Source organism: Electrona antarctica (genome assembly GCF_951216825.1).
Source record: "Electrona antarctica genome assembly, chromosome: 19".
Taxonomy (NCBI): domain Eukaryota; kingdom Metazoa; phylum Chordata; class Actinopteri; order Myctophiformes; family Myctophidae; genus Electrona; species Electrona antarctica.
In genome coordinates, this window is record NC_136800.1 from 8,450,573 (window position 1) to 8,477,120 (window position 26,548).

At 45.4% G+C, this 26,548-nt stretch overlaps 1 protein-coding gene across 1 annotated transcript in view; it reads left to right on the forward strand.

Moving 5' to 3' along the window:
• The window catches only part of camsap2b (calmodulin regulated spectrin-associated protein family, member 2b), a 65,834-nt gene that overhangs the window by 11,114 nt on the left and 28,172 nt on the right, over window positions 1–26,548 (forward strand). Inside the window, exons 2-5 of the mRNA XM_079530346.1 lie at window positions 854–1,113; window positions 14,243–14,410; window positions 17,913–17,987; window positions 24,501–24,627. Coding sequence (XP_079386472.1) covers window positions 854–1,113; window positions 14,243–14,410; window positions 17,913–17,987; window positions 24,501–24,627 — 630 coding nt within the window. The remainder of the gene's footprint in view (window positions 1–853; window positions 1,114–14,242; window positions 14,411–17,912; window positions 17,988–24,500; window positions 24,628–26,548) is intronic.

Here is a 26,548-nt window from a genome sequence, read left to right on the forward strand (position 1 = left end):
CAAACATAGCAGTTCTACATTCACAGTTCACACTTGTAGGTCAGTTATTTTTGGTGCGTGACATTTTCGTGGGCCTGTGTGTGAACTAAACCTTCCTACTTATTGCCTTTTCAGTAAGAGGCAATTACTTTACAGCTGCAATTATTTGCAACGATGTCCGAACTACAGTAATGCTTCAAATAACTTTACTGACATTGTCAACCAAGTAGGTGTCCTATACCTGACACCAGGGTGCAAATATCTCGAGGGTATATGGAGAGCGGGAGACCACCTCCAGTCCACTGCAGATGTGTTGGTTAACATACTCACCAATTCACACACACATTCAGGCACTGATGGTGGAGGAAACCATGCAAGGCACCAAGCTGCACATCGGGAGCAATTAGGGGTTCAGTGTCTTGCTCAACAGCTAAGTGGCCTTGTGGTTAGAGTGTCCGCCCTGAGACTGGGAGGTCGGGGTTTGATCCTCGGCCGGGTCATACCAAAGACCCTCAGCATCAAGGGTTGGATTGGGATTAAGTCTCGGCGACATACTAGCGTCAGGTCCAGGGGTGTACATCACATCCAGGGGGTGTACATTACGCTGCCCCATGCTACAGAAACAGGAGATAGTGTCCTGGCCTCATGGCTTACTCTTGCTCAAGGACACTTCGACAGTAACTCTGGGGGATCCCGACATCAAACTGGGAACATCACGGTTCCCATCCGGCCGCACTGTACTAAGCCACTGCCGGCCGCCCTACTGCTCTACCATACATAATAGATTGGTTAAAGTAACATTGTATTCATTGTCTACTGAATGATCTAACTGAGCAGACACCTAACCCTCTCCGTCTGTCCCCCGTCATGCCAGACGCAGTCCCGGAGGAGCTGGCTGAGCCATTCTACAGGGACCAGTACAGCCAGGAGCACCTGAAGCCGCCCGTGGCGTGCCTGCTGCAGTCGGCCGAGCTCTACTGCCGCGCGGGCAGCCTGATCCTCCGCAGCGACGCCGTCAAGCCCCTGCTGGGCCACAACGCCGTCATCCAGGCCCTGGCCCAGAAGGGCCTCTACGTCACCGACCAGGACAGGCTGGTCACAGAGAGGGACCTGACCAACACGCCCATACATATGGTGAGTTAAGAGGTCTGACCAACACGCCCATACATATGGTGAGTTAAGAGATCTGACCAATTAACACACCCATACACATGGTGAGTGGGATGATCTGACCATCCATCCATCTTCAACCGCTTAGCCGTAGTCGGGTCGCGGGGGCAACCGATCCAGCGAGAGCTCCAGACATCCCTGTCTGGTGAGTGGAGGATCTTGACCATCACTAGGGTTGTCACAATGAATACATAAACGTAATTATTTGAGATAATAATATTTCGTCATAATCGTGTCCATATTGAAAAATGTTGAACCCCAGCTTCCCTATTCCCCAGCTTCCCTATTCCAATTATTGGTTAAAAACATTTGTAATCGGGATCAGCACCGGGATCTGTCGGGCTCTAGCAAAAACAACTAAAAAAAAACTGTTTGTGGTTATGGCGAAATACGGTAAGTCTTGAGTCACAGCACAAGACGGGTCACAAAAGACTATGTAACAGTGCAACCCCTGCAGCTTCCATTAACAACACACTGATTCATTCAGCGGCTCACAGTCACAGGAGGACAAAACAAATGCACTGGGACAAACCTGAATAGAAACGCTATATAAATGTGCTGCTCAGACTAGCGTGACATGGTCGTCATATTAGATGGTTGGAAACCCATCATAGTCCTGTCTGTGTCGGTTAGATCAGTGGTTCCAAAACTCTTTAGCTCGAGACCCAAAAGAGAAATTAGACGTTTGCCTGGGAACTAGTGGAAATAGACGATCTACAAGCTCACAACACGCCGCTTCGCGCCGCATTGTGAGCTTGTAGATCGGCTATTTTCACTACTTCTAATTTAGCTTTCTAATTTATGACATTTGTATTTGTATTATCTTCATGAAAGTACTGAAAAAACATCCTTGAATTTGCATTGAATTCATGAAAGAATTTGTTTGTTTGTTTTTTTGGGGGGGATGCATTTTGAAAATGGTTTAAAATAATAATTAAAAAACAAATGAAGGAAACAAAAAATAAATAAAGGGAAGGGACCCATAAAAAATGGGAAACAGTGGATTAGATCTTTATATTAAACATAGCATAGCCAGATGCCTGTATGCCAGTATTTATGTATAGTCACAAAGATTATGAGAAAACACGCAGCATCCGTGGTGGCTGTGTTTGACATGCTGAATTCTTTCAGTTTAGGCCGCAGCGCCGATTTGTCAGCTTACAGACGAATCAGCCCTGTAAAGCTCATAACAAGTATCAGCTCAAAGGCTGATATCAGTTATTTCCCTTTTTGGTCCTTTTACGATCACTACCCATACAGGACAAACAGGGGTTGGGTAATGTAATGACATGCTGTCGTGACTCGTGTATTCAGAGCGGTGACTCAAAGAGTCTGCTACCGAGTCTCCTATTGACCCGGTCATCAGATTATTGGCTCAGGAATGCGACAAAAACAATACAAAATCATCATGAATTCACCAAAAGGGTAATAACTAATTATTAAGTAATTCTTTACTCTTGAGTACCTATTCCAACACTGTTGTGTATTACGAAGCCGTGAGTTTTTCTTTAAGTCAGTGTGTCCTCAGTGATGCTGAGAGTACAGAGAGACAGACAGAGAGACAGACAGAGAGACAGCCAGAGAGACATACAGAGAGACATACAGAGAGACAGACAGGCAGAGAGACATACAGAGAGACAGACAGGCAGAGAGACATACAGAGAGACAGACAGCATGCGACATACAGAGAGAGGGAGAGCATGCGACATACAGAGAGACAGACAGCATGCGACATACAGAGAGAGGGAGAGCATGCGACATACAGAGAGACAGACAGCATGCGACATACAGAGAGAGGGAGAGCATGCGACATACAGAGAGAGGGAGAGCATGCAACATACAGAGAGACAGCCAGAGAGACTGTATACAGAGAGACAGACAGCATGCGACATACAGAGAGAGGGAGAGCGTGCGGCATACAGAGAGACAGACAGCATGCAACATACAGAGAGAGGGAGAGCATGCGACATACAGAGAGACAGACAGCATGCGACATACAGAGAGAGGGAGAGCATGCGACATACAGAGAGAGGGAGAGCATGCGACATACAGAGAGAGGGAGAGCATGCGACATACAGAGAGAGGGAGAGCATGCGACATACAGAGAGAGGGAGAGCATGCGTGCGTGTGTTCCGTTGATAGATGTTCCTCCCAGGCCTGGCCCGGAGGGAGCAAAACATTGTCTAATGACAGGTTTCCTATAGCATCCACTTACTCACTGACACTGTGTAGCAGCCAGACAGGACAGAGCAAACATGTCCGTCTCAGCTCAACACAACACAAGAATGACGTATACTGCACTGTTCTGAACTGTAGCAACTAATTATACAGTCACTGTACACATCTAGGTTACTAGTGTAACCACACTGTACTGTATGGTTCCCTCAGCAGCACTATGGGAACTCCCAGTGTACACAACAAACATGGTCTGCCAGCTTTGACTTGACACTGAAATCCTCAGTGATAATTTAATGGGACAAGCACTTCCAGTTTCACATGTTTATATCAATGCATCCTGTATAGTACTCTCTTCTGATTGGATACAATTGGGATCCTGACCTGACTATTCTGTTTACTAAAGAGCTGTTGAGACAGGGAGGGAGACCCCAGTTACTGAAGTTACTAGTCTTTAGCAATGATTACTATAGAGCGTCGCAGTCCCGCCCCCTACCCTGGACCAGGAAATGATTCTCCGTTCATTTTCCTCATAGACATTTCAGAAAGTATTTATTTAAAGACGTTTACGCCGCGGACAAAGCCAACTCGAGTCGTGACAAATCATGACAACAAACACAATTTTTTGGGCCGAACAAATAAATAGAAAGAAGAAAAAAACACTTTTTTTGTTGTTTTTCTTCTTTGTAATTATTTGTTTGGTCCAAAATATTGTTTGTGTTGTCATGAGTTGTCACGACTCGAGTTGGCTTTGTCCGCGGCGTAACCGTCTTTAAATAAATACTTGTGAAATGTCTATGGGAAAAATGCATTGGGATTCATTTCCTGGTCCATGGTAGGGGACGGGACTGCGACGCTCTATTAGAATAGAGAGCCAAGAAAATATCACTTGCACACCCCCTTCAATTCAGAGAGGGTATGCATTTTTATGAGAAAATAACACTGAGGATTTTACCGTGTAGAAAATCAGCAGATGAGAACAGAATGTACTATGGTTCAAACTAAAGGAAGTGTACCATGGGAAGGAGTTGTACAGTTGGAGGCCATCGATATTGTCCTTTTCTTTTTGCTGAGGTTTGCGTGATCTGCGCAAAAGGACAGTTAACCCATTTTGGGCGGGAACCCCTTTTGGTGTTTTAAACATTGTTATAATTTAGCTATTGAAAAATAGCAGATCTACAAGCTCATAGCGCGCCACCGAGTGGCGCGCTACGAGCTTGTAGGTCTGCTATTTTTGAAAAATCGTGAAAATATTTATTTCAGAAAACTGGAGGATTTAGAAGGATTTTTTTAAATTTTGAGGTCAGGCCTAAATGGGTCAAATGATAAGGGACAATATCGGTGGCACCCAACTGTAGTACTACTGAGATGAAGACAACGGCATGAGTCTCATTCTGACTGGAAAACATGTTGAATTGTAAATCAATAGGTTATTCACTACATAACGTACAATTCTAGTGGTTTTTAACCTTCTTCATTTCAAGATCCATTATGTATTCGTTATTCGTTTCGGTTGAAGATGGATTATTTATTCGGCATCTGAGCCACGGACCAACATTTGATGAGATTTACCCTCGACTCAGACCCAAGACTTTTGTCGTCAGATAGGATTTTGTCCACAATTCCAGCTGTATTGATGTTGGTACCATAGGAGAGATAACGGGCAAACGTTGATCAAAATAACAATTCTTCTACATTCTCTAATTGTGTGGACTTCTTGTAAATTAAGTAATGCACATGTTTAACAATAATTTTACTCCATTTGGCTTTATTTTAAAAGAGTTAAAAGATCTAATAACGGTCCATTTGGTTACCAACTCTCCATCATTTAACCAGGAACCACCTGGAACCCCCTCAAGGACCATTTCGTTACCAACTCTCCATCATTTAACCAGGAACCACCTGGAACCCCCTCAAGGACCATTTGGTTACCAACTCTCCATCATTTAACCAGGAACCACCTGGAACCCCCTCAAGGACCACTGGTTGAAAACCACTGGTATAGAGGCTGTGATGCATTTTGATTGATAATTAACTACATAGAGATCAGCTGTAGTGTTCATTGAACTGTGAGAGTGGGGAAAATGGACACACAAGGGCCTCTCAGAGATCAGTCAACACTCCAGCTAACAGTGTACTACATCACGCACGCACACGCACACACACACACACACACACACACACACACACACACACACACACACACACACACACACACACACACACACACACACACACACACACACACACACACACACACACACACACACACACACACACACACACACACACACACACAGGCTGCAGACAGACTGGGCTCTTATGCTGACGCTGTCTGCATTGCAGTGGACTCTCTCTCCCTCTCACCCAAACACTCTCCTTGGGTCTTTGCGTGTGTCTAACATCCATCCTCCTGTCTGTCTGTCTGTCTGTCTGTCTGTCTGTCCGACCATCTGTCTCACTGGCGTTTTTCTCTCACTTTTGAATATTTCATTGAATTCAACCATCTGGTTCTCTCTCTCTCTCTCACGCAAGCACGCACAAAGGATATCCCAAAGTCACTATAGGCACAGTATGTCAAGGACACGTTCTTGTGTGTGTGTGCATACCTGTGTGTGTGTGTGTGTGTGTGTGTGTGTGTGTGTGTGTGTGTGTGTGTGTGTGTGTGTGCATGTGCGCGCGTGTGTGTGCGTGTGTGATGGATTATGCTGTAGGAGTCAAGCAGGTGGAAGAGATGGGCAGTGTTTTGATGTACTCAATCATCCCATGTCCTGTCACACGCGTGTGTGTGTGTCACAGTGTGTGACGTGTGTCAGCAACGATGGTGTTTAAGTAGTTAATTTCTTAGTGACCTTGATGTTTAAGATACAAAGTGTGCGTTATTTGCATATCTCTGTGTCTCCATCTGTTCACGTATATCTCCATTTTAAGGACCCCATTTTGTCATGCTTTCATCTCTGGGACTGCAAACTAAACACATGAGTCCTAGCTACAGTATAGCACCCCTAGAGGCTAATTCAGCACAAATAGCAGATCTACAAGCTCACAACGCAAAGATATTTAGTCTAGAGGTCAAACAAGAGTGCACGGTTGTATAGAAGTATAGAACAGTAGTTCTCAAACCTTTTCATATCAAGGACCCCCAAATTGACAGAAATTAGCCTGCAGACCCCTGTTTGAAGAGATATGCCATGACCCCATAAGAGAAGATTTTTACCTGTCTAGCAGTGATTCTCAACCATTTTAATTTTAAGCCAGGACCCCCAGATTTACATGCATTAGGCTACAGCCCCCATTTAATGGGATTTCTATCTCTGGGACCCCAATTTATATTGTAAAAAATCAACGTTAATTTAACTCTGAGAGTGTACAAATGGAACTCCCATAAGGGTCCATCGTTGGCTCCCTAGATGCCAACGATGAACCTCTGCCCCAAATCTTCCAGAACGGCCTGTTATAGCGCCACCAGGAGGCCGAGTTTTGTAAAACACATTTTTGGATATTACTCCTCCATATTTTGTCCCGCTAATTGTTACACAGTATCTTGTATCTAGTCATGTGCTCAAGACAGATCTGTCCGATATTTCATATTCCATCCTGATTGGCTAACATTGGCTTGTAAAGTTTTCAGGATTGGCCCGTTCACAGACGTTCCTACTAGGCTGAGGAATATATCCCACCTTTTCACATTGGCCTGTTATAGCGCCACCAACAGGTGGATTTTTGCAAAACACGTTTTTGAAACAACATGCCTCAAATCATCCAATTGCCATCCAAGGCGTAAGAAGAAATGGCGCCCTTTTCATATTGGCCTATTATAGCGCCACCAGGAGGCCACAACCTGACCTGCCCTGGTGGAGACCTATGCCCCGAGGGGCACATTATCTATAGTCATGAAATTACTTTGTAAAAAACCAAATTGGTCCTGACTCACTGGGAAACAGTGCTATAAGATCCTTACTTTTCCTCTCTCTCTGTGTATTTCTGTCTCTGTGTGATGAGTGAGTCTTGCCTCTCTTCGCATCTCTCGCGCACACACACACACACACACACACACACACACACACACACACACACACACACACACACACACACACACACACACACACACACACACACACACACACACACACACACACACACACACACACACACACACACACACACAGATGGTGCGTGCGTGCGTGCATGCGTGCGTGCGTGCATTACACAAACGTATATGTGCGTGCTAAGTCAGCAGTACAGTATATACTCTCAGTCAAGCTGAAGTGGTGTTTTTGGGTTTGGGTTACGGCACGTCTGAGAAGAAAAGTGATGAGCTCACCAAGTTTTCCACACGTTTCCCCCCTGTCGTTCCACACTCTGGCAACGGACACTTAACGGTGCCAGAGTGGAGGATGAGGATGAGGATGGGGGTGTGGGGGAGCGGTGGGCTGTCAGAGGATGAGGGGGGGGGGGGGGGGGGGGGGGGGGGGGCTGCCTGAGTGTTTTGGCCTGGGGCTGGCAGGAAGGGAGGAGGCGACAGAGCAGAGCGGGGGTCTTCAACGAGAAGGAGAGATGAAGCAGGGACCCCCCCCCCCCCCCCCAACATATTAGCATAAATTGTGTTGCAACTTAAACTTTTTCATACATTTTCTAGATGGCTTCATAGACGAGTTTGACAGCACTATCATAGTGTTGTGTATTGTCAGACATTTAGCACTTAAACTGTCGATACTTAGAAAACCTGTACTTGGCCTGCTTTATTTCCCCCTCTACACCAAACCTCTGCCCGAAGCTGGTGCACATGCAAAGATTGTATATAGTAACTCTTATAGGAGCCCATGTTGAAGACCCCTGGAGTAGAGAGTGGGGGTCGGGGGGGGGGGTTGTGCTGCATGTCACACATCTGAACATACAGGTAGGCGACGGACAGGCTCACATAGAGCGCAGTGTGATCCAATGGGTTGGGTCGGATCGCCACCAAATCAGGATCAGGCTTCAAAGTCTCTGGGAGAGGGAAGAGTGGAAAAGAGGGATGGACGGGGCGGCCATGTGGACGCACGCCAAGGAAGGAGGGACGCGCGTCAAGGAACAGAGAGAGAGAGAGGAGTGGAACAGAGAGGGAAAGTCTGTCCGCAAGCCCACGAAATTGTGGGGAAGTACAGCAGGGCGAGGTACTGTACTATTGACTGCTCTGGTCAATGACCAAGGAGAGGAGGAGGACGTTTATATGTGTGTGTGTGTGTGTGTCTGTTTCGGTCTGGGAAGAAGGGGCAGCAAAGTATCGCTGTTCAACTGAGAGCAGAGGAGAGAGGAGAGAATAAGAAATGTGTTAGTGTGGTGTGGAGGTTTGTGGGAGGTGTGGGAGGTGTGGGGGGAGCAGGACGTGATGTGCTCCACTGCAGCACTGTGTAGAGGGGTGGGGTCTCACAGCAAGTCAGAGCACGTCTGGCGCGCAAACGAGACTCGCACGTGAACGCACACACACACAACACACCCCTCCCAATTCCTACAGTTGACAGACCTTCAGCAGTGCGTGTGTGAGAGCCATGCGTTTACCAATAAGAATGTTCATTGTCCCTATGACCACCTCTCTCAATCTCTCTCTCTCTCTCTCATGACTCACATTGCCCTCTGAGTGTTTAAACACTTAGAGCATTGGGGATGACAATGTCAGAGGAGAGGAGAGGAGGGAACAGGAGAGGAGAGGAACAGTTCAGTGTAGAGGAGAGGAGAGAGGAGAGGAGAGGAGGGAACAGGAGAGGAGAGGAGCAGTTCAGTGTAGAGGAGAGGAGGCAGGGGAGGAGAGAAGAGGAACAGGAGAGGAGAGGAGAGGAGCAGTTCAGTGTAGAGGAGAGGACTGGAGGAGTAATTAAATGTATCTGCAGAGGGGCGTGTCACAGTACTTGTGTCTAAAAGCTTCTTGCTGATGCTGAATGACGTGTACGGAGGTGTGGGATCGCACGTGTGTGCGCGTTAACGGTGACGTGCAATTGAAGCCTCACAATAGGAAGGTATTGTCGTGTGTGTGTGTGTGTGTGTGTGTGTGTGTGTGTGTGTGTGTGTGTGTGTGTGTGTGTGTGTGTGTGTGTGTGTCAGTGCTGAACAGCAGCAGATACTTGTGAGAAACAGCCTTTACGTTCAGTATCTGTTTGCTCAGCTGTAGTGTGCCTTGGTGTGGGTGTCTTTGATCAAGGGCACCGGTGCGCGCGCACACACACACGCATGCACGCACACATGGAGCCGAATTCACTGTCCACCGACTGTGCACTTCACGCATACACACAAACACACAGAAATAAATCTACACATGACAAAGTCTACGCTTTCTTTGCGCTGTCAGATAAATCACACTACAGTCACTGTAGTGTGACTCTAGTGACCGTTAGTGTTGGGCATTATTACTCAGGAGAGTAATATGTTACTTATTACATATTACTCAAAAAAAACAACAACACAATAGCCAGCTCCTTTTATAACTGAGTCCAATTTACTGGAGTAATGGAACTTAGTATTTTGATTTGATTTAGCACAGTATAAAAACAATACAATAAAACATACAAAAATATAGAAAAGGGAAAGTGCTAGGATGAGGCAAGAAGCCTTATATATACTGTACGATAGCCTGGCCGCAGCCAGACTTCATCTGCCTGCACTGCATCTTGCCCAGTGGTATATTAGCCAGCTTTCTGAAAAAGCTATGTTTCTATGTCAGTCGTTCTTCGATTTTTCAATAGCTAAAGCATAACATAATGCTAACACCAAAAGGGGTTCCCGCCCCAAAATGGGTTAGTATACCACTGGGCTACTTAGAGGCTATACGAGGCCTCTACTCTACCTATGTAAGATACAATAAAACACCATGATTGTACTATACTAATATCACAATGAAAACTCATCTTTCAAGGTTTTTATGGAGATATTCCATATTCCCATATTCCACTCCTAGGATTGAGAACTGGCACTGTACTGTACAGTATAATATAGTGAACACTGCTTACAGTAGGCTGTCGTTCTGGCTTTATGACCAACGTGTGCCTTTGGGTCTCCACCACCTTATAAGGTGCGTCTGTCACTGCTGAGGGTACTTTAGACATACACACACACACACACACACACACACACACACACACACACACGCACACACACACACACACACACACACGCACACACACACATACACACACGTACACACACAGTGTTACCAGATGTCTTTGTTAGGGGATAATAGACGGCACATGGCTTTTAAATCCGTGGTTTAGTGTCAACAGTCGTGTTTTTATGTCTAGTCAGTGTGTGGATAATAAGCACAGTCTAATAGCCCTCCATCTTTCTTCTATCTCTCCATCTCCGCCCTCCTCTCTCTCTCCTCTGCCCTTTCTCACTCTGTCGTCCTCCTGTGTTTCAGTACTTCATTGCAGTGGTGGTCCAGGGACCCCTAGGGATCATTGAGGGGGTTCCAGCGGGTTCCCAGTAAAATGACCTAAAGATATCAGTTTAAAGGAGAATTCCATGCTAGAAGGCTTTCTTACCTTTATTTGTAGTAGTTATGTCCCCACCAAAGAGGTCCAGGTGTTATTTTGTGCAAAAGCGCATTATTGGCTATTTCTCCTAATATAAGCCCTCAATGAATTGAATTGCATTGAATTGAATTGGGCATTGGGGTTGTGTTAATTTGCTTATTTCCATTGCTCAAAAATAGTATCCCAAGTGGCACACTTTACTACTTATTTCGATAGAAATACCGGTAAGCGAATTAGCACAAAAACCCAACCCCCATTGAGGGCTTGTATTAGGGGAAATAGCCAATAATGCACTTTTGCACAAAATAACACCTGGACCTCTTTGGTGGGGACGTAACAACTACAAATAAATGTAAGAAAGCCTTCTAGCATGGAATTCTCCTTTAAGCACATTTCAACCTATTTTATAATTTAAAATAGCTGAACTACAAGCTCACAACGCGCGCTGTCAACGTGGTAGATCAGCTATTTTCGGGAAAATTGAGAAACATCTTTTAACAACGCAGAATCGCAGATCTTATCAGGGTTCCTTCCTGGTCACAAGATCTTTTCAAACAGGGGTGTGTAAGCCAAGTACAAGTTCAATTTGGGAGTCCGTGGCATTAGAATATTTGAGAACCACTGCTTTGTTGTTCAACTTCTTTCTCTGGGACACACGCCCACACAGTGTCTATACGCATGCCGCAGCCTGCGTCTATGCACTCTCTATCCACGCATGCACACACACACACACACACACACACACACACACACACACACACACACACACACACACACACACACACACACACACACACACACACACACACACACACACACACACACAGACCCTGTGATTCCTTGTCCCTATAGCAACAGTACAAACCTAGGATTGGTTAATTCAGCTGGGTTTGGTTGCACACTGACACATGGTCACATTGGTCACGCATCCTCCCATACTTTTTGTCCATGTCCACCAGTGTGGTAAGACATGGACAAAAAGTCAATTGTTCATGTTGCTGAATCTAAAGTTCAAAAACACCACATTCTGACACACACACTCAAACAAGCACGCACGCACCAACAAACGCATGCAAGCACATGCACACTCAAAATGACAAATGCAAACGAATGCAAATGGCGGGGGGGGGGGCTGTCAGTAGGACAGACAGACATACAGTATACTGTATAGTCAGTCAGTCAGTCAGTCAGTCAACCAACCAGACACACACATAATCAGTCAGTAAGCAAGTCAGTCGGACTCAGTCAGGACCAGCTTTTGGCCAGGCAAGGCGCATCTCATCCAAGATGAGAATGCATATTGCAAATAATATCAGACATCTGCCAATATCCTGAAGAGACTAAATGAAAACAGTGCAGGAATTGTACGTAGGCTCTAGGCTGTACTAGTGTTTTGCCTCTGCAGGCCATGGCTGGACCTCTTCTGTGCCTGTTTGGACTGGCACTGCAACATGTGGCACTGACGTTGTACTCACACGCACAGACAACCCAGAGTCCTGTAGTCAGTTCTTCAGTTTATTAAGGAAACACACTCATACTGGCTGGTATTCTACAGCCCTGGGGTCATGAATGGAGGCTTGTGCATGGCAGTGGGGCTCTGGCTGAACCTGGAGCTCAGGAGAGGTCTGGGTGGGTGTTGTCGCTGTTTGTTTGTTTGTGTATTTTGGCTGCGGTGACATTTTCTTTTAACCTTATCCTTGGGACCACAGTCCGTCGGAGAGCTTGACTTGAATGTTTGTTTGGTGGGACTCACTCACAGACGAGACAGAGGTACGGACGGGGTGACTGCATCACGTTTGAGCATGTTGTGCTTGTCAAACACAATTTAAGACCTTTTAATACCGGTTAGAATGAAATACACAGTGTAAGACAGATTTCACCGGTGGGATAAACACTGAATGGACAGTAAGACAATACACGCCTGTGTGACCAGGTGGCTTTAAAACTAGGCGATTAGGGGATTTGGCACATGAAGAAAGAAGGTTTTTGGAGGCATCCGAGAATGAATTAAAAGTGAGTAGAGAGGATATCAAAGGTTCGACCCTCAGCTCGCCAAATCTGGACAATCTAACCACAAAGCCACTGAGTTAGCAGAAGTCCCCCCTCAGCAAAAGCCACCTGAGCAGCGCATCAGCTGGGTGAGGCTGTAAAAGCATATCATTTACCCTCTCCTGGGGTAAATTCTCCCCATTTCCCCCTATTTATGACCTTTTAAGGCCTTGGAAAAGCCTCCTGACGGTGGTATGATACATCCAACTCACCCGTATACGCACAAACACACACAAACATACAAGTTTCGAGTGGACCTGCGGCGCGACAGGAAACGGGTTAAGGGGAGTTCCGTTGGCGTGACCGGCCTGGAATGAGCTGCTTAGAAAGGCCAGGAGAATGTCATGCATTGTGTAGGTGTTGAGGCCTGGCGAACCCACCTCCATGCAAGTATGACCGTATTAGATAATTCAGACAAACACACACAAGTGCTGCTTTTATCCCTCACGATGTCCAGGTAGCTCAGTCGGTAGAGCTTTAATTGGCCTTCGAACCACAAGGTCATGGGTTCGATCCCGGGCACCACCAACTCAGCGTATGAGTAGCACGGCTTGGGTGCAGCAAGTCGTGCGGGAAGTACTGGAAGCTGATGGTAGGTGTGGCGCTCCACCTCAGCATCCATCTCCCAGGGGTCTAGTGCACTGTAACGTCTGATACCGACAATAAGAAAAGCGCTATATAAGTTTGAGATATTAATAAGCCACTCCCAACCTACTTACATTCTTTTTACAGCACGCATTTATAACTTCTCAGAGTTACTGTAAATTACATGTAGCTCTGACCAAGCAATCTGATGGGTTGAAATGGACTCTCGAGCCGTGCTCAAAGTTGTGTTTCTCTATAGTGTTCAGTTTGGGAAAGGCTGTCCAGCTGTGTTGTTTAAATGGGACTGGAGTAAACAGGGACACGTCTCCGTCAGACCTCATGTATTTCAGAGATAACACCCGCAAAAAGATTGTTATTTTGAAAGCGAAATGCCCCACAATATGAATACATACTTTTTTGTATATACGTCTCATTCTGATGATAGCTGTAACTGCAGAACTCAGCTCCGCCTTGTTCCTGACCAGCAGCATCACTGTCACGCCAATAATTGCTCTTAAGCCATTAACACCAGGAATGCATCTGTGTCATTTTAGATGCGCTGCAAGCTTATACATCTGCTATTTTTGAGCATCTTTTTTTTTTATCTTGAAAGTGTGAGAACTACTGCTTTAGAAAGGATTCGTAGAATCGGCTTCCAGAATCCTCCCCTAATCTAATCTCCCTGTTGTCGTCTACTCTGTGTGTGTGTGTGTGTGTGTGTGTGTGTGTGTGTGTGTGTGTGTGTGTGTGTGTGTGTGTGTGTGTGTGTGTGTGTGCAGAGCTCCCACCTGGCGTTGATAGACACTCTGATGATGGCGTACACGGTGGAGATGGTGAGCGTGGAGAGGGTGATGGCGTGCATCAACAGGTACTCCTCTCACGGTGACGGACACGTCCCCGAGCTGCCCTACGACACGGAGGACGCCATCACCACCTGGATCAACAAGGTAACAATCAGTCAGTGGTGGGAGGTACTCAAATGTTTTTATTATTGCCAGAGGAGATACTGTCAATGACAGGGATGAGTATACTGTACACATAACTCCAACAATCTAATAAGTGGTGGGTCTTTCCCCTGGCACACCATTTTCTTTATTATTTGCTACCGGACTGACAAGATATGAGATCTCTCGAATCCTCCATCTGCCCTCCCATGCACACTTCAGGGTCAGAGCAATTGCTGCGTGGGGGCATTTAATCAAACAGTACCATAGTCTAGAGCTAATGCTGGAAAGAGAAGCACCAGACCAAGTCAACTATATAGCTGATCTCATCTGGTTTGGAGGTTAAATATTGCACACACAATATTCCATTCCCTGATTCCTACAGAGTAAAACCAGTGTTAACTGAATGAAAGCTAATGGAAGTTAATTTAACTCATACATGCACGCGCGCGCACGCACGCACGCACGCACACACGCACGTAAAGAATTCAAAGCATACGGGGGGCACACAGTAAAGCACTTATTGAATTGCCTTGTTGTTGAAATGTCCTCTACGGATAAGATGTCTTGCTTTACAGTAAGAGGGACAAATTTAGCAACTTGGGGGTGCATTGTTATTGACCCAGCAGGAAGTGGGACTTTTGTACTGCCAGCTTTTTAAACAATGATATCGACCCGATATATTATATATCTGATATCCAATGACGAAGTGAAACAAGTGAACCACAAGCTTTTGTGTTCTTCAATTCACTTCGTTTTAGTGTCACGGTCAGGAGTGTCCCCCCCAGAAACAAAACACGCTTCATGTTTGGTTCCCAGCTGAGGCTGTTGACATTCCTCTGTGCAGAAGCACGTGTGCTTCCTGTTCCATGCTGCAGGCCAAGGCCAGCCGGATACACGCGCACGCACGCACGCAGGCACGCACGCACGCACGCACGCACGCACGCACGCACGCACGCACGCACACACACACGCACACAAAATTTGAAATAAACAACATCCAAATAAAAGCGTATCCTCGTGCTAGTTTGAAAACAAAATGCCATGAGACACTATCTGTCTCTCTCTCACACACACACACACACACACACACACGCACACATACATGTATGCACACCCGCGCGCACACACGCAGGCGCGCGTTGGAACGGCTGCTCTTCTGCACAGCTCCCAGGCATTGCATGTCACGGCCGTGCTTGGCTGCACTGTGAGCGTGCACAGTCAAACCCCTGAGTGTTGATTTAACTCTGAGAGTGTACAAATGGACCCGAGAGTTAAATCAACACTCAGGCCTGTGCAGCGTGTGCATCGTCTGGCGCTATGTTACATCACTGTGAATTTGCTTTATGAAGCCGATGGAAGGAGTGCTTGTAAAAAAAAGAATAGAGGGCTTTTTCAAGGAAATACAAAAAGCTCTGAGGCGAGGTCGCGTTCATTTGCTTTTAAAGCTTTCCTTAATGTCGTGCTGTAGCAGAAAGCTGTATCGGGTTACACTGGTGTTATAGCATCAGAAGACATGGCACCACTTTGCTAATAAACCCGTGGCAATGAAACACTGCAATCCTTTGATGGTCTTTTAATCCATGTTTTGAAAGCATTTAAGCCCCCTTGTCAGTCATTCACTCTCATCAAGATAAACAAAAAAAAGACATTCATTGCAATGAGGGGCGGCAGTGACTCAGGGGTAGAGTATCCGGTAGAGCAGCCGGATGGGAATCGTGAGGTTCCCTGCAGTCCCCAGAGTTAGTGTCCAAGTGTCCTTGAGCAAGACTATGAACCCTGAATTGTTCCCAATGTGTAGGTTGGTACCTTTCATGGTTTCCTCTGCCATCGGTGTATGAATGTGTGTGAATGGGGTGAATGTAATGCACAATCTACAGCAGTGGTTCCCAAAGTGGGATCCGGGGACCCCCAGGGGTCCTTGAGGGAGTTCCAGGGGGGCCCCCGAACCAAATAGACCCTTATGGGTCTGTAACTCTTATAGCGTTGGTTCCATTTGTACACTCTGAGTTAAATTAACATTGATTTTACAATATAAATTGGGGGTGCGAGAGATAGAAAGGCCATTCAATGGGGGTCCATAGATGAATTCATGTCAAACTGGGGGTCCTTGAAATTAAAAGGGTTGAAAATCTCTGCTAGAGCCGTAAAGATCTTCTCTTATGGGGGTCCCTGGCATATCTTTCCAAATGGGGGTCCACGGGCTAATTAGTAGGGGTGGGACGATATGGGTACCTCACGATACGATATATATCGCGATATTAGGCCCTCGATAACGATAATATCACGATATTCAATATATTGCGATATTTGCGATATATCAATATATTGTATGAAATGTCATCAACGATATATCACGATATCTGCAAAATACTTCCAAAAAACTTGGAACTGTGCTCGGACACAAGGAGGGACACACACAGCTGTCTATAGTGGTTGCACCACTCAAACACTACATTTTAATAATCAATATCGATTATTTATCGCGGGAGGACGTATCGATATATATCGCCATATCGATATTTCAGCACACCCCTACTAATTAGTGTCAATCTGGGTGTCCTTGACATGAAAAAGTTTGGGAACCACCACTGCTCCTTGGATAAAAGCGCTATATAAATGCATCATTTACCAAAGATATTGCATTGAATTTGGTTGCGAGTGGCGGCTCTGGTCCCCTGATACTACAGAATAAGCATGACACACACAGACTCTGCCACTCTGGGATCACAAATCCCCCTGAAGCAGAGCCTAAATATACACGCTGAACACGCTTGAACTCAAAAGATGACAATCCACACGAATCCGCACAATTAACATGCCGACATACAGTGGAGTTACTATCATCCCTGATGATGTCATAGTGATGTCACGACTCACGAGACCTGGGCACAATATATGGGGGCTTTCCCCCATAATTTCCCCCATCATCCCTGATGATGTCATATAGGATTGTGAGTGACAGATTGAGTGACGATTGTGAGTGACGGGGATTGTGAGTGACGTGACGTGACAAAAAAACGCAAGGTTTCATATAGTTAACTGCAATAAAATGTATAAAACTCCGTCCGTCGGTCAAAAGTCTGATGTTTCGTCACGGGATCTGTAGTCACACAGTCATGGTTCCATAGCCCAGATGGACGGCAATGCCGTGGTTTTATGCTCGATCTGTATTCTGTAGTTAACGGGTGCGCTCCCATAGCCTGGACGGACGGTGGTTTAGAAATGCGGGAATGGACTGTTTTTGTTTTCTTAGATATTTGTATCTATAATGAGTCATGACATGATGCCCCAAAGACCCAAACAGGTTGAAAGTGGCCACATCCTTAGAACTAAACACCTCTCTCTCTCTCTCTCTCTCTCTCTCTCTCTCTCTCTGCTGTCCGAGCAGGCGAGCGAGGCACAATCTCTCCATTCATTCATTCGTTCACATTCTGTCCATCAAAGGCTTGTCTGAAACATGACCCCAAGTAAACAACCCCCCCTCCCCCACATCTCTCTGCAGGTGAACGAGCACCTCAGGAACATTCTTGTTGAAGAACAAAGGCTCAGAGAGGCTTCCTGTCTGGAGTCACACAAGGTGAGAGTGCGCAACATGCACATTTTTGAAGAATCCTGAAAATGTGTCGCAAATCTTTGAATATATATATATTCTTTCAGAGCGAACGTTTTGAACTCAAATCTTTGCTTCTGGGGGGACTCCCATTTTAATTTTCCGACTTCCAATTTCAGATGGGAGTCGGCGGCCAATTACATATTCTTTAGGGGGTCCTTGACTTGAAAATGTTTGAGAACGACTGACACAGAAACATGGAAAACTGTCAGGATTTAGAAGACATTAAGTAGAATCGTCCTCAGGTCTAAATGGGTTAAAGTACTACTTCGTCATACTACAGTGTCACACAAACATATATGTACAAGCATATTTACAAGTTCAAGTTTTGAATGCTGAAAAGTAACAGTTTTCAGTGACCTGAGTCGATATGTAACTTTTATATTTAATACTTTAAGTCAATGCATGGGTCTCTGATCTGATCTGGCTGTGACTTTTGAGTCATGCATTATAGTGTATTCTAGATGATAAGATGACTGACATTACAGATCACAACATGACATTCGTACGTGGACCCCGACATCTACATGATTCCATTTTTAATTAACACTCACGGCTCTCCAGTGTGCACATACAAGCATGCACGTACTCACACCAGTGCATGCACGCACGCACACCAGCGCACACACAAACGGCAAAGAACGACCCGATGAGCTGTGACTCATACAGTGCAGAGACATGCTGGAGAGACAGAAGGAAGGACGGACGGACGGACGGACGGACGGACGGACGGACGGACGGACGGACGGACGGACGGACGGACGGACGGACGGACGGACGGACGGACAAACAGACAGACAGACAGACAGACAGACAGACAGACAGACAGACAGACAGACAGACAGACAGACAGACAGACAGACAGACAAAATGATTACTATATTTACCCAGGGTATCTGGGCTAAGATCAAGAACTTGTTTCCAGCCAGGCCCTGCTCATAGAACACATTTCATCGTAGTGGTTCAATGCCTTGTTCAAGGGCACTTCAACGGTGGTAATTTTCGGCCACCGCTGCCACTAGACAGACAGACAGACAGACAGACAGACAGACAGACAGACAGACAGACGAGACATAGAAACGCAGCAAGTGAACGCGTGACAAAGCAATACTTAGAAGAGGAGAGAGAGAGGGAGGAGGAGGCAGAGTGGATAAATGACATCTGGAGAGAGAGAGGGAGGCAGAGAGAGGCAAGGAAGAGAGAGAGAGAGAGAGAGAGAGAGAGAGAGAGAGGCAGAGATTGAGGCAGAGAGAGAAAGGCAGACAGACACACAGAGCGAGAGAGAGAGCGAGAGAGAGAGGCAGAGAGAGAGGCAGACAGACAGACAGACAGAGAGAGAGAGGCAGAGAGAGAGGCAGACAGACACAGAGAGAGAGAGAGAGAGAGGCAGAGAGAGAGGCAGAGAGAGAGGCAGACAGACAGACACAGAGAGAGACAGACAGACAGACAGACAGACAGACAGACAGACAGACAGACAGACAGACAGACAGACAGACAGACAGACAGACAGACAGACAGACAGACAGACAGACAGACAGACAGACAGACAGACAGACAGACAGACAGAGAGAGGTTAATACTGAGAGCAAGTGTGGCAGACAGAGAGGGGGGGGGTGTTTTCATTCTGCAGACAGTGGTTATATAAGTCCTTTGTGACAGAGTGTGACACGCTGTGACATTCTGCTGTGGCCTGTCCTCTGTGACATTCTGCTGTGGCCTGTCCTCTGTGACATTCTGGTAGCCTGGCTAATAAGCCAGACCGAATCAGCCGTTGGCAAAAAATAAATTACGGTCTGGAGAGGCTCAATTGTACGCCCATTTCCTACACCAGAGAACTGGTGTGGCCAATCGGGACACGGTATGCAATATGGGCGGGCTTTGGTACAGTGACGTTCAATGCTTGAGACTTTTGACTGACAGTAGCTCTGACCAATTGCGTCAAAGAGAAAATATTTGAACCCGCCCCCCGGGAAACAAGATCCATACACATCATCTCCAGACTCAAATACCACCAGTGTGATTTGAGTCTGGCTTATTAGCCAGGCTAACATTCTGGAGCTACAGGCCCCTTATCAGGTCACGACCCCCCTTCAGGGTCATGACCCCAGATTAGGGTCACGATCCCTGATTAGGGTCATGACCCCAGATTAGGGTCATGACCCCTGATTAGGGTCACAACCCCTGTTTAGGCTCATGATGATTATAGGTTTAACACTCAAAAACAAAAATCACACCTGTGTGAAGTGATCATCATACATCATCACATTCCGTGCTCAGCCAATCAAATCATCACAAATGTCATTCCGGCCAATCACTTTTGGCGTCTTCACTTTTCTGCCCTCACTTTTATCTTCATCTATGTACTTTGCTCAGCCAATCAAATCATTGCTATGGGGTGATCAGCCAATCACAAGCCAATGTTTGTGTTCACACAAACCCGGAAAGCTGAGCATAGGAGTGACCAAAATGCCGCATCGCAATGCATTGTGAGCTTGAAGATCTGATACTTCCAAATGGCTAATTTATGTTTATGCATGCGTGTGTGCATGCGTGCACGTGTGTGTGTGTGCGTGCGTGCGTGTGTGTGCACCTCGCATGCAGATGCAGTATCTAAGCAAATGTTTTGCTGGGCAGTGCCGGTATAAGTAAACTTCCTGCAGTTCAGTGGCGAGTCAAAAGAGGTACACATTGATTCAAATTGGATCAACTGTGTGTGTAAACAGCAGTTAACGGACGGGCCAGAGGCTGGATAAGAACATCTAGCCAACGGCAGCGCAGCTGCAGTGTGTAAACCCTGTTCGGTTTCTGATTATCAGAATCAGAATCGGCTTTATTGTCACATGTTTACAGAAGTAAATAAGTGGATGAAAATCGTGTTTCTGCATCGCTCCCATCGTATCGTTATTATACATAGAAGAAAGAAAGAGAAGAAGGCTGAGAGGAGACCAAACTAGAAAAACAAAATGCCAAATATTGACATATTTACATGGTACCTGAGATAAGATATGAAAGGTGCGTGAGCATACTGTAGCAGCAGATGTACAGTATACTGTGCATGATATACTTGATATGACCCCCAAATTGACACTAAATAGCTCGCGGACCCCCATTTGAAAAGATATTTGCCGCAGGGACCCCAATAAGAGAAGAGTTTTACGGCTCTAGCAGTGATTTTCAACCTGTTTAATTTCCAGGACCCCCCAGTTTGACATGCATTAGTCTACGGACCCGCATTTAATGGCATTTCTATCTCTGGGACCCCCAATTTATATTGTAAAATCAATGCAAATTTAACTGAGAGCGTACAAATGGAACCAAATGGACCCGTACACTCTGAGTTACAAACCCATAAGGGTGCATTTGGTTCATTATCATTTAGCTGGGTCCCCCCTGGAACTCCCTCAAGTACCCCTGGGGGTCCCCGGACCCCACTTTGGGATCCACTGCCCTAAAGGGTCCTTATGGGAGGTTCCAGTGGGTCCCCACCCAGCAAAAGTACTTAACACAGCATCACAATCATTTTAATCGCATTTATATGTTGGCTATTAACCATTTAGACCTGAGGCTAAAAATAAATGTCTTCTAAACCTATGTTTCTATGTCAGTCGTCGATGCTCGGCACTCGGCACTTGTATATCTGCTATTTTTCAATAGCTAAAGTATAACATAATGCTTAAATCACCAAAAGGGTTCCCGTCCAGAATGGGTTACAAGCTCACAGCACGTCACTTTGTGCCGCGCTGCCACCTTGTATAGCTGCTATTTTTGACCATTTTGAATAACATATCTTCTGGAGGTCCCCGACACGAAACCATTGACACTGAGACATGTCACTACAGTCAGCAACCCTGACACTGAAACACAACGTCATAAAGTCACTACTGTAAAGCCACCCTGACACTGAAACACAACGTCATAAAGTCACTACAGTCAGCCACCCTGACACTGAAACACAACGTCATAAAGTCACTACTGTCAGCCACCCTGACACTGAAACACAACGTCATAAAGTCAACCGTTTACACATGGAGGTTGTATAAAACGTTTACTGTATCTGGTGACAAGACTCAAGAGGAGTACTTATGTCACAGTGGAGGCATCAATACTTTGCTCTTCACAGGGATGTACAAATTGTCATAATAAATCACCTCAATCACAAGTATTCAAAAGTACAATTTACAAACGCAATACAAGTTTATAAGTTTGTAAGTTTGGGTCCCAGGAGTCACTCCCTAGAAATGCAGTGTATTCAAAAGTTGAAATGTAAGCAGAGTGAAAGTCATCAGCTTGCAAGACAACTAAAAACAAATACTTAAAGTACAATACTCAAATGTACGTATGGTCCATCCATGAGGTATTAACAGTACAACACATTGTTGTGACCGTTTCTGACCTGCTTCTGATAACAGGCCCCAAAATCAGGGACGCCAGGTTGAAACTGGTTAAATGCGGTCTTTATGAATAGAGAGAGACTTTCTTGGTAAGCTGTTGGCCGTGTGTGTGTGTGTGTGTGTGTGTGTGTGTGTGTGCATGTGCGTGTGTTGTGGTATAATCGGAGAGAGATCGCTTGTACTGTATCTCTCTGTATGCTGTTAATACATGGAGGTCCTGTGACCTGACTCTCTCTCTCTTTCTCTCTCTCTCTCACGCGCACACTCAGACAGAGCTTTGTTCGGAAGCAAATGAAGGATTTCCAACAGGGAAAGAATTAAGAGCAGAATGGAAGCGTGTGAATGTACTAGACACTGTCTGACTGTACGCTCTTCATTAGCTGTCTTATAGCTCTGTGTCTGTCACTGCACTGTATTATCACTTATCAGCCTCAGCTGAGTCTGTTCACTCAATGAGATACTGTAAGAAGATCATTCTCCTCATGCTGGCGCGCGCACAGTGCGCGCACACACGCGCACACGCACACGCGCACACGCACACGCACACGCACACACACACGCACACACACACACACACACACACACTCCTGCGACGCAAAGTTCTTTTAAATGTCTCAAATGAGTATAGTTCCCAAAAAGTAATCAAACCAAAAAGTATAGATCTACTATTTTCCTTACACAACCTTCAAGTCAGGAGGCCACAGCAGGTTCCACTTTGTCCAAAAGCTCTGAATGCCTTCAAAGATAAACCCTCCTTGTAAACTTTTCTTCTTCAGATCTCAGTTTTCCAGCCCCACTACTCTGTGGTTTATCTGTGTTTGTTCCTTCCTGGTACCTCACTTCCTGAAACTATTGCTAATCTGCTTTCTCCCCACAGCTCCCCCTATGATCAAACCGTGTCAACTATGAATGACCATGATTTAACTACACACAAATTCTTTTTTCCGTACACTACATTTCAGGGTTAAATGTTCAACCATATTCTAACCCATTCCCTTGTAATCCCTTGTATGTTATGTTTAATTTTCTTTCAATACTCATACCAGGACAGGAATTACATTTACCACAGTGTCCGAGCTCTACACCCTCCTCAGACCAACAGTGTGTTGTCTTCCCCAGACCAACAGCAGGGGTCAGCACAGCAGTGACAGTGACCATACACATCACGGAGGGGGGATTGATTACTTTATTAGTCAGAAATGTAATCAGTACAGAGTACAGTCAAACACTTCAGTGTAAATGTATATCACAGGAAAAAAAGTCCTTGCTGTCTTGTTTCCATTCAGGTCCTGGGGAATTCAATTCATAATCATGACATGAAAAATAACAACAACATTCAAATCATCACAAAAAATAATATAGAAATCGTGTTCTTTGATTAACTTTTCTGATCACCCTTGTTGCCATGCTTTCCCCTCAGTTTGTTGTGACAGGGACAATACACACCGCGGGGAATTGACATAATGACAATAAATTGGAAAGAGAAAAGAAAGTAATTGATTAAAAAAAAACCCTCAGAGGAACTATAGAGAATTGCCCTAGCAGCTCCCTCCCCGCTGTGGCACTAATAATGACTGTCCTCACACGCCTCCTTATACCAGTGGTGGTCTCTCTCTCCCTCTCTCTCTCTCTCTCTCTCTCTCTCTCTCTCTCTCTCTCTCTCTCCGTGATGTATGTCTCTTAAACTTGAGCCTTCTTTGCCTGTGTGAATTATGATTGTATTGTGGTTTTCCTGGATGGGGAAGCCCTCTGGGGTCAACTGCTATTGCTTTTTAAACGTGCTATATAAATAAAGATGACATGGCAATACATCTGCACTGAGCCGGCGCATAGACTCGCCATGAGATTTAGAGTTTAATAATGAACCGGGGTTAGGATAACATCCATTTCAACCTCCGGTTCTATATGTTTCTGTCTGCCTATTAAATAATGCAGTATGTACAACATGTTTCAAGGGAACTGAATTGTAGGTATTGTGGTTCCTGTGTGTGTGTGTGTGTGTGTGTGTGCGTGCGTGCGTGCGTGCGTGCGTGCGTGCGTGACAGTGACAGCAACAATGTTTTTTTGCTGTTTCCATGGCTACATGCAGGCTCGCCACAGGAGAGAGCGCGCTCCTTCGCTCCCCCCAGTGGACAACCTGCTGAAGGACAACACGGACGGCTGTGCCCTGGCAGCCCTGCTGCACTTCTACTGCCCGCAGTCTGTCAGACTGGAAGGTACATTAGTATTATTATCTTTACATTATTATTATTATTATTACTATCATCACCACCACCATCAGCATCATGGCACATCCATGTAAAAATGTCAATGAGCCAGAGTTAGCAAATGTGGCAAATGTTCATCTGTAGTCCCTTAGCAGGCTGTTAAAAAAGGTGTTCTAACTATCCATACAAAACAGACATAACATTACAATATAAGACAAGTAAACATCGTACAGATGACAGAACAATTATGGTAAAATGTGGAAAAATTTAACCAAACACACTATGTCTGTATGATACAATACAGTACCCTCTGGTAGTTGCCTTTGAACTGGCTCAGTTGAGGAGGTGCAAGTCCATTTGAAACCCTAAAAATAAGACCTTAAAAGTCTACATGTTTCAAGCCAGTCCTTCATTGAGGCTATCCATCATCTCCGTCCTCGCTTTGCCAGTTCTGGTTCATTTATTATGAACCGTTGCCCAAAATAAGCTTGTAGATCCTCTTTGTTCTTCTAAGGCACTTATGCCTCTAGGTGAAGTATTTGAAAGGCCTTGGCCTTTCATAAAGGCCTTTATAAAATGAACGGCACGCAAGCAGCCAGCCGGTCTCGAGCGCCATCACAACTTAACGCATTGTTGTTTTGTGCAAACTGCACACATACTGTAGTGTAGTACCTTTGTATCTATACATTGGACTGAAAGGCCAAGCCATTATTATATAGACTCTTATGTTTGAACACACACATTATTGTCTCTATACCTTCTTGATCCAGCAACGTTATGTACCCGTAATTACATTTTACAATTTACAATTTAGGCATTTAGCAGACGCTCTTAATCCAGAGCGATTTACATTAGGCAAGAACAAAAGTATGGGAATACATCACATATATAAAATGCATTTATCAAGAAACATGCGTAAGCTAAGAACGTAACTAGAACATATCTATATAATGACACTATACATATTAACTATACATATATACTATACTATGCTATACATATGTACTATGATGTGCTATGACTACATACAATGCAATTATTGTGCTGTCTACATGACATGCTACAAGTCTGTTTCAAATGCTATCTAAGTCTAAAAAGTGCTATCTAAGGGGGTAGGATAAGTGCAATGGGCCATGATGGAGTCTGAAAAGGTGGGTCTTCAGACTACGGCGGAAGATTGGGAGTGATGCTGCAGTTCTGATTGCAACGGGGAGTGCATTCCACAGTTTTGGGGCCAGAAGGGAGAAGAGTTTGGGACGTGTGGAGCGTTGTCCCGGCGTTTTTAGTGAGGGTACTTCCAGCTTTCCTGTGTTTGCTGTGTCTCAGTTGATATAGCCAATGGTCTGAATGTAAACTGAAGCGTGATTTCAATGGCGCAGGGCAACAATGTCTTCTATTCTTCCACTCTACTGCTATACAGCTATCTGTGTTGTCCTCTTGGACAGTGTGCTCTCTGACAAAGAACCCATTTGTCATTATGTTTACTGCTTTTTTCCATTTTCTACCCAGAGGTTTAAAGACGCTAGGGGAAAAAAAGAAGGAAAAAAAAGCTTAAAGTAAAATAAACAACTACGCCACATCCTGGTTTGGATGGTCTTATAATGTCAATGTTCTGCAGAAGTTAAAGACCTTTAATAAAGAGTTTATTTACATCACGTTAATGATTTAAACGGAGGATAATGTTCACAAAAAGGACAGTTCACAAAAACCTAAACTCATCACATCAGACAGACAAACATGGAAAAGAGAGAGAGAGAGAGGGGGGGGGGGAGAGAGAGAGAGAGAGAGAGAGAGAGAGGCTTGTTTCCTTGGACTGCACTCAGCCCTCTGTTCTAAAAATGCCCTGCATGGGCTGGGCCGTGATTGGTCACGAGGGCTCTGTGTGTGTGTGTGTGTGTGTGTGTGTGTGTGTGTGTGTGTGTGTGTGCGT